Source organism: Pleurodeles waltl, chromosome 2_2, assembly GCF_031143425.1.
Source record: "Pleurodeles waltl isolate 20211129_DDA chromosome 2_2, aPleWal1.hap1.20221129, whole genome shotgun sequence".
Lineage (NCBI taxonomy): Eukaryota > Metazoa > Chordata > Amphibia > Caudata > Salamandridae > Pleurodeles > Pleurodeles waltl.
The window spans coordinates 1,175,126,014-1,175,135,351 of NC_090439.1; the positions used below are offsets into that span (position 1 = coordinate 1,175,126,014).

General features: G+C 47.1%; 1 protein-coding gene across 1 annotated transcript in view; it reads right to left on the reverse strand.

The window, feature by feature from the left end:
• LOC138279093 (C-type lectin domain family 2 member L-like) overlaps positions 1 to 8,581 on the reverse strand; it is a 75,056-nt gene extending 66,475 nt beyond the window's left edge. The window contains exon 1 of the mRNA XM_069219372.1: positions 8,497 to 8,581. Coding sequence (XP_069075473.1) covers positions 8,497 to 8,581 — 85 coding nt within the window. The remainder of the gene's footprint in view (positions 1 to 8,496) is intronic.
• Positions 8,582 to 9,338: the final 757 nt, after the last annotated feature.

Genomic DNA, 9,338 nt, shown 5'->3' on the forward strand with positions numbered 1-9,338 from the left:
GGAGAAGCCCATGGACTGTCAGAGTGCTCAACCACTCCTAGTTCCAACATTTTCTGAACTTCTTGCTTTATGCAGTCCCTGACATGGTCAGGCTGCCTATAGATCTTACTTTTGACAGGTAAACTGTCTCCAGTATCTATAGTGTGCTCACACCAAGAAGTGGTGCCTGGCACAGTGGAGAAGAGTTCTGAAAATTGTCCTAGGAGATTTATGCAATTATCTTTCTGCTCAGCAGTAAGACAATCAGCCAAAACTACACCTTCCACAAGAGCATCTTGTTCTGTGGAAGAGAAGAGATCAGGTAGAGGATCACTGTCTTCTTCCTGTCCCTCATCAGTTGCCATGAGCAGGGTGAGATCAGCCCTGTCATAGTAGGGTTTCAGGCGGTTGACATGGAGCACCCTAAGGGGACTCCTGGCAGTGCCTAAGTCAACCAAGTAGGTGACTTCACCCTTCTTTTCAACAATTGTGTGGGGTCCACTCCATTTATCTTGGAGTGCCCTTGGGGCCACAGGCTCCAAGACCCACACTTTCTGCCCTGGTTGGTACTGAACCAAAACAGCCTTCTGATCATGCCATTGCTTCTGGAGCTCTTGGCTGGCCTGAAGGTTTTTACTGGCCTTTTTCATGTACTCAGCCATCCTTGATCTGAGGCCAAGTACATAATCCACAATATCCTGCTTAGGAGCTTTTAAAGGTTGTTCCCAACCCTCCTTTACAAGTGTGAGTGGACCCCTAACAGGGTGTCCAAAAAGAAGTTCAAAGGGGCTGAAGCCCACTCCTTTCTGGGGTACCTCCCTGTAGGCAAAAAGGAGGCATGGTAGAAGGATATCCCATCTCCTGCGGAGTTTTTCAGGGAGACCCATAATCATGCCTTTGAGAGTTTTATTAAATCTCTCCACCAGTCCATTTGTTTGTGGATGATAGGGTGTTGTGAACTTGTACGTTACACCACACTCCTTCCACATGGCCTTTAAGTATGCAGACATGAAATTGCTTCCTCTGTCTGATACTATTTCCTTTGGGAAGCCCACCCTGGAAAATATTCCCAGGAGGGCCTTTGCCACTGCAGGTGCTGTAGTGGTCCTTAAAGGAATAGCTTCAGGATATCTTGTGGCATGGTCCACTACCACTAAGATAAACCTATTGCCTGAAGCAGTAGGAGGGTCAAGGGGGCCAACTATGTCAACCCCTACCCTTTCAAAGGGAACCCCAACCACAGGCAGTGGGATAAGGGGTGCCTTTGGGGTGCCACCTGTCTTGCCACTGGCTTGACAGGTTTCACAGGACTTACAAAATTATTTTGTGTCCTCAGACATCCTAGGCCAATGAAACAGGGGAACAAGCCTGTCCCAAGTTTTCATTTGTCCTAGATGCCCAGCTAAGGGAATGTCATGTGCCAGTGTTAGGAGGAACTTTCTGTACTCCTGAGGAATCACTAATCTCCTGGCAGCTCCAGGTTTAGGATCCCTATGCTCAGTGTACAAGAGGTTGTCCTCCCAGTAAACTCTGTGAGAGTCACTGACATCCCCATTAGCCTGTTTGACAGCTTGCTGTCTGAGACCCTCTAATGTGGGACAGGTTTGCTGTGCCACACTCAGCTCCTCTCTGGCAGGCCCCCCTTCACCCAAAAGCTCAGCAGTGTCTGCTTCCAGCTCCTCTGGTGTAGGTTCTGCACAGGGAGGGAATTCTTCTTCCTCAGAAGTAGAATCCACTGTAGAGGGAGGGATAGTAGGAAGTGGTTTGCTTCTACTAGCCCTAGCTTTAGGGAGCACTTGGTCCATTGTTCCAGGATCCAAGCTTCCCTGTCCTTTTTGCTTTTTGGCCTGAGCCCTTGTCAAAGCAAAAATATGCCCTGGGATGCCCAGCATTGCTGCATGGACCTCCAACTCCACATCTGACCAAGCTGATGTCTCCAAATCATTCCCTAATAGACAGTCTACAGGTAAATCTGAAGCTACCACAACTTTCTTTGGACCAGTTACCCCCCCCCAGTTGAGATTTACAACAGCCATGGGGTGGCTTTGTGTTATGTTGTGAGCATCGGTTACTTGGTACTGGTGTCCAAGTATGTGTTGTTCAGGGTGCACCAGTTTCTCAATCACCATTGTGACACTGGCACCTGTGTCCCTGTAGGCCTGGACCTCAACACCATTTATTAGGGTTAGTTGCTTGTACTTCTCCAAGTTATGGGGGCAAACAACCAAAGTGGCTAAATCAATAGCCCCTTCAGAGACTAAAGTAGCCTCTGTGGTCTCCCTAATCAGACCAACCCCAACTAAATTACCAAAAGTGAGCCCAGCTACTCCCTTGGATTGGCTATTAGTAGGTTTGCTCCCACCACCACTGCTATTAGTAGGGACACTAGGTGTAGCAGTAGGCGTTGTAGTGGTAGGAGCTGTGGTGCCTTTCTTTGGACAACTGGGATCTGTTGTCCAATGGCCTTTTATTTTACATAAATAGCACCATGGTTTCTTTTCCTTGTTCTGATTAAAGGAGGATTTGGACCCACCACCCCCACCAGAGTGTTTTTGTGGGCCTGATGAAGACTCATTTTTAGATTTGTCCCCACCCTTGTCAGAAGACTTACCATCCTTCTTTTTGTTGCCATCTTTGTCACCCCCTGTATGAACTTTTCTGTTCACTCTTGTTCTGACCCATTTGTCTGCCTTCTTTCCCAATTCTTGGGGAGAGGTCAGATCAGAGTCCACCAAGTACTGGTGCAACAAATCAGACACACAATTATTAAGAATATGCTCTCTCAGGATTAAGTTATACAGGATGTCATAATCAGTAACTTTACTGCCATGTAACCACCCCTCCAAGGCCTTCACTGAATGGTCAATGAAATCAACCCAGTCTTGTGAAGACTCCTTTTTGGTCTCTCTGAACTTTATCCTGTACTGTTCAGTGGTTAAGCCATAACCATCCAGGAGTGCATTCTTAAGAACTTGGAAATTATTAGCATCATTTTCTTTCACAGTAAGGAGCCTATCCCTACCTTTTCCACTAAATGATAGCCATAGGATAGCAGCCCACTGCCTTTGAGGGACATCCTGTACAACACAGGCCCTCTCAAGTGCAGCAAACCACTTGTTAATGTCATCCCCCTCCTTATAAGGGGGAACTATCTTGTGCAGATTCGTGGAATCATGCTCATTTACAGGATGACTATGGGGAATACTGCTGCTGCCACCATGGGTATCCAAACCCAACTTCTGTCTTTCCTTCTCTAATTCAAAAGACTGTCTATCCAAATCCAGCTGTTGCTTTTTAAGCTTCAGTCTGGTTTGTTCCACCCTCAACTTATTGAGTTCCCTCTCTAACATTCTGTCATCAGGGTTGGTGGGAGGGACATTTCTAGAAACAGAGCTATGATGGGAATGAACAGAAGGAGACCTGTCCCTTACAGAAGCCACCCTAACAGCTTGGTTTACAGAAACATTACTACCAGTATGGTGAGAATAAATGCTTTTGCTATGGTGTGAGACAACACTATTTATATTGTGTGGCTCATCATCATTACCATCTATGCTAGATTGTCTAGTAATGGGCAGGCTAGGAAGTTTCTTTCCTGAATCTTTTCCTGGGGGAGTCCCTGAATCAGATTGAGAACTATTAGGTACTTTTTCAACAGATGAGGCACCTATGGCCTTATCCTGTTCTCTAAGCATGTTAAGTAACAGTTCCAAGGAAGGATTCTTCCCTACACTCAAACCTCTCTCTATACAGAGACTCCTTGCTCTTTTCCAGCTAAGGTTGTCATATGCAAGTTTGGACAGATCAACACTTTGGCCTGTGCCAGACATTTTTTAGAGAGAGTTAAAGTGATAGAAAAAGAGAAAAAAGTTTTCAGAACTTTTTTTGGGAAAGACAGAAAAAACTTTAAAAACTTTGAAGAACTTTTTGAAAGTTTAGAGGTACTTTTCAGCACTTAGAAAAGAGTGAAAAGAGGAAATGCAAAACTTTTTGGCTATGTTTATATACACTGACCTTGTTTTGTATATTTTTCTCTTATGAAAAGTACAATGACAAGAGTGGTAAGTAGTCTCAAGCACTTATCCCACCACTGCACAACCAATGTAGGAGGCTGGACTGGCTTGTAGTGAGTACCAAGGGTTACTTGCACCTTGCACCAGGCCCAGTTATCCCTTATTAGTGTATAGGGTGTCTAGCAGCTTAGGCTGATAGATAATGGTAGCTTAGCAGAGCAGCTTAGGCTGAACTAGGAGACGTGTGAAGCTACTACAGTACCACTTAGTGTCATATGCACAATATCATAAGAAAACACAATACACAGTTATACTAAAAATAAAGGTACTTTATTTTTATGACAATATGCCAAAGTATCTTAGAGTGTACCCTCAGTGAGAGGATAGGAAATATACACAAGATATATATACACAATAGCAAAAATATGCAGTATAGTCTTAGAAAACAGTGCAAACAATGTATAGTTACAATGGGATGCAATGGGGAAACATAGGGATAGGGGCAACACAAACCATATACTCCAAAAGTGGAATGCGAACCACGAATGGACCCCAAACCTATGTGACCTTGTAGAGGGTCGCTGGGACTATTAGAAAATAGTGAGAGTTAGAAAAATAACCCTCCCCAAGACCCTGAAAAGTGAGTGCAAAGTGCACTAAAGTTCCCCTAAGGACAAAGTAGTCGTGTTAGAGGAATAATGCAGGAAAGACACAAACCAGCAATGCAACAACTGTGGATTTCCAATCTAGGGTACCTGTGGAACAAGGGGACCAAGTCCAAAAGTCACAAGCAAGTCGGAGATGGGCAGATGCCCAGGAAATGCCAGCTGCGGGAGCAAAGAAGCTTCTACTGGACAGAAGAAGCTGAGGTTTCTGCAGGAACGAAAAGGGCTAGAGACTTCCCCTTTGGTGGACGGATCCCTCTTGTCGTGGAGAGTCGTGCAGAAGTGTTTTCCCGCCGAAAGAACGCCAACAAGCTTTGCTAGCTGCAAATCGTGCATTTGGCGTTTTTGGATGCTGCTGGGGCCCAGGAGGGACCAGAAGGTCGCAAGTTGGACCTGAACAGAGAGGGGACATCGAGCAAGAGAAAGAGCCCTCACTGAAGCAGGTAGCACCCAGACAAGTGCCAGAAACAGGCACTACAAGGATGCGTGAAACAGTGCTCGCCGAAGTTGCACAAAGGAGTCCTACGTCGCCGGAGACCAACTTAGAAAGTCGTGCAATGCAGGTTAGAGTGCCGTGGACCCAGGCTTGGCTGTGCACAAAGGATTTCTGCCGGAAGTGCACAGGGGCTGGAGTAGCTGCAAAGTCGCGGTTCCCAGCAATGCAGCCCAGCGAGGTGAGGCAAGGACTTACCTCCACCAAACTTGGGCTGAATAGTCACTGGACTGTGGGGGTCACTTGGACAGAGTGGCTGGATTCGAGGGGCCTCGCTCGTCGTGCTGAGAGGAGACCCAAGGGACCGGTAATGCAGCTTTTTGGTGCCTGCGGTTGCAGGGGGAAGATTCCGTCGACCCACGGGAGATTTCTTCGGAGCTTCTGGTGCAGAGAGGAGGCAGGCTACCCCCACAGTCGAGAAGGCGGCAGGATCAGCGTTACAGAGTTGCAGTAGTCGTCTTTGCTACTATGGTGCAGGTTTGCAGGCTTCCAGCGCGGTCAGCAGTCGATTCCTTATCAGAAGGTGAAGAGAGAGATGCAGAGGAACTCGGATGAGCTCTTGCATTCGTTATCTAAAGTTTCCCCAGAGACAGAGACTTAGGGTCTCTGTCTCTGGGGAAACTTTAGATAACGAATAGCCAGAAAAGAGGGTTTGGCTACTTAGGAGAGAGGATAGGCTACTAACACCTGAAGGAGCCTATCAGCAGGAGTCTCTGACATCACCTGGTGGCACTGTCCACTCAGAGCAGTCCAGTGTGCCAGCAGCACCTCTGTTTCCAAGATGGCAGAGGTCTGGAGCACACTGGAGGAGCTCTGGACACCTCCCAGGGGAGGTGCAGGTCAGGGGAGTGGTCACTCCCCTTTCCTTTGTCCAGTTTCGCGCCAGAGCAGGGGCTAAGGGGTCCCTGAACCGGTGTAGACTGGCTTATGCAGAATTGGGCACATCTGTGCCCAAGAAAGCATTTCCAGAGGCTGGGGGAGGCTACTCCTCCCCTGCCTTCACACCATTTTCCAAAGGGAGAGGGTGTCACACCCTCTCTCAGAGGAAGTTCTTTGTTCTGCCATCCTGGGCCAGGCCTGGCTGGACCCCAGGAGGGCAGATGCCTGTCTGAGGGGTTGGCAGCAGCAGCAGCTGCAGTGAAACCCCAGGAAGGGCAGTTTGGCAGTACCAGGGTCTGTGCTACAGACCACTGGGATCATGGGATTGTGCCAACTATGCCAGGATGGCATAGAGGGGGCAATTCCATGATCATAGACATGTTACATGGCCATATTCGGAGTTACCATTGTGAAGCTACATATAGGTAGTGACCTATATGTAGTGCACGCGTGTAATGGTGTCCCCGCACTCACAAAGTTCAGTGAATTGGCTCTGAACAATGTGGGGGCACCTGGGCTAGTGCCAGGGTGCCCTCACACTAAGTAACTTGGCACCTAACCTTTACCAGGTAAAGGTTAGACATATAGGTGACTTATAAGTTACTTAAGTGCAGTGTAAAATGGCTGTGAAATAACGTGGACGTTATTTCACTCAGGCTGCAGTGGCAGGCCTGTGTAAGAATTGTCAGAGCTCCCTATGGGTGGCAAAAGAAATGCTGCAGCCCATAGGGATCTCCTGGAACCCCAATACCCTGGGTACCTCAGTACCATATACTAGGGAATTATAAGGGTGTTCCAGTAAGCCAATGTAAATTGGTAAAAATGGTCACTAGCCTGTCAGTGACAATTTGGAAAGAAATGAGAGAGCATAACCACTGAGGTTCTGGTTAGCAGAGCCTCAGTGAGACAGTTAGTCACTACCCAGGTAACACATTCAGGCACACTTATGAGCACTGGGGCCCTGGGTTACCAGGGTCCCAGTGACACATACAACTAAAACAACATATATACAGTGAAAAATGGGGGTAACATGCCAGGCAAGATGGTACTTTCCTACACCAGGGCTCTGCACCGGAAACAACAAGCACAAATTAAGCACTGCTCAGGTTGATGATCAGATAAAAGTAAGTAAATCCATTTTTTTTTTACTGGTTTTGTCTCATGCTTCATTCTGTTTTGAGGTCACTAAGGTAAGTACACTGTTGTTAGCCAAAGCTAAAGGTAGATTCCACATTCACAAAGTTTTAGTGCTGCTGATTTACCACAGACACAGCTCTGACAATCAGTGGAACACTTTACAGAGACCTAGTCCTACCCTAGGAAACATGCAGAAGGGGAACAGCTGTGTAGAGGCATTGTCCTTACCAATGTGCGTGCCTCTCTCTTGCAAGCACTGACAAAGTCAATACTGCAGTCAACAACCATTGACAACACCATTACTGGCAGCCAACAAGCATTGGCAAAGTCAATCTGTTCCAGTGAAAAAGTATTGGCAAAACCCATACTGGCAGCCAACAAGCATTGACCAAGGGAACCTCTGCAAAGCTTATGAGGGGCTGGTTGTTCTCCTCTTCCTCCCTCTTTTTGCTCCCCCGCCTCTCCAATCTTCATTCTTAATTGTCCCCTTTAATCCACCCCCCACCTAGAGGCTGCTGCCCCCTATAGAACCCATCCCCCCCTCATGTGCCTTCTGCACCATCAGCGTGCGGCCATCTTTATACAGATTTGACACCATACCATGATGGCCGCCTGTGAGTGTGCACAGACACTGACTAACTGGGCACATTTCTATGTGTTTTGCTGATGCTTTACTATAAAACATTAAAAAAAATACAATCAGGGATCCTTACACATCTGTCACAACTGTCTTCTAGTTCCTTATTGTTAAAGCAATACTTGATTAAGATAGCCAGTATGTATGCAAGAACACCCCTGAAAACTGCCTTACTCTAGCTAGAGCTTGTGTCACACATGATGTAGTGCACTGGCAATGTGTCATCTAAAGATGCCCTTCAAGGATGTGGTGTTAGGTGTGAGGAGTATGAGCAGTGTGTGGGATGATGATGATTTTGGTTAATTCCTGTGCATCATACACACAATAAACAAAGATTTGGGGATTATGGTTAAAAACTATTTGCTGGCTGTTACCCAGGCAGGATTCAGGCCCGGTTTTCAAATTGAATCCTAATAGGAGGTTATGGTTATTTTTGAAAATTTGGAGATTTAGCTTGTGTGTAGTTCTCTTTACACCATCATTTCCAAAGTTTATTTTGACCAGGTACTTGGTGATTTGATTAAATAGTTGCAAGCAGGGCTGGTTTGGAAACTTAAAGCTGTTATTAGTGCACATGTGCAGATGTGCTAATACAGGCTAAAACCAGCTCTGAAAAATCAAAAGAAAGCAAGCAACTCTTTCAAGTTGCTGCCACGGTCATGTAACTTGCACCATCACTCCTGGAGGCTGTACCTGTCCTCAGTGTGACAAAACCAGCCTCCTTGGTCTCCGGCCTCTCAGGTGATTGCCCGCTTGCCCCACTGGCCAGTCCGGCCATGGATGCAAGCAACAGACATTAGAAAAGTTTCACTTGATTGCAATGAAATAGAACATTGGCCCTCATTATAACCCTGCTATAGTGGCGTTCTTACCGCCAACAGGCTGGCGGTAATAGCCTCCACATTTTGACCGTGGCGTTGCCGGTATACCGCCATGGCGGTCCCGGCAGCCGTAATCCGCCAGGGCAGTGCTGCCCTGGAGATTTCGACTCCCTTGGCAGTAAGGGGACTCGGGTGCCTCTGGGGGCCCCTGCACGTGGCATGGGCAGTGCAGGGGCCCCCAGGCATAGACCCATCGCGCATTGCTACTGCACCTGCTGCACATCAGCATTGCCGCTGGCTCAATTACGAGCCGGCTGCAATGGCCGAGCGGAAAAGTCGAAATAGGAGGCCAGACATCCCGCCAGCAATGTCGGTATTCTGGCGCCCGCAGCCTCGGCGGGCTTCTGGGAAGACCGCAGAGGTTGTAATGAGGGCCAATGTATTTTGTCAAAGGAGTTCTGCTTGGTAGAAGGTGCTTGTAGCTAGAAATGCCGATGTGCTTTGGAGGAAGGATCTGTGAAGATTGGAATCATTTTAAATTGATGTGTACGAGAGCAAGTTCTTCCTAAATCCAGGGAAGATTTATGTCAACACATTGTTAAAACTTTTCCCAAAGTATTGCCTAATTAGATTGTCTGGGTTATAACAAAAATAACATTCCAGTAAAACATAACCTTAGAGGTGTTTCCAATAGGAGAAGGAAATAATTACAAG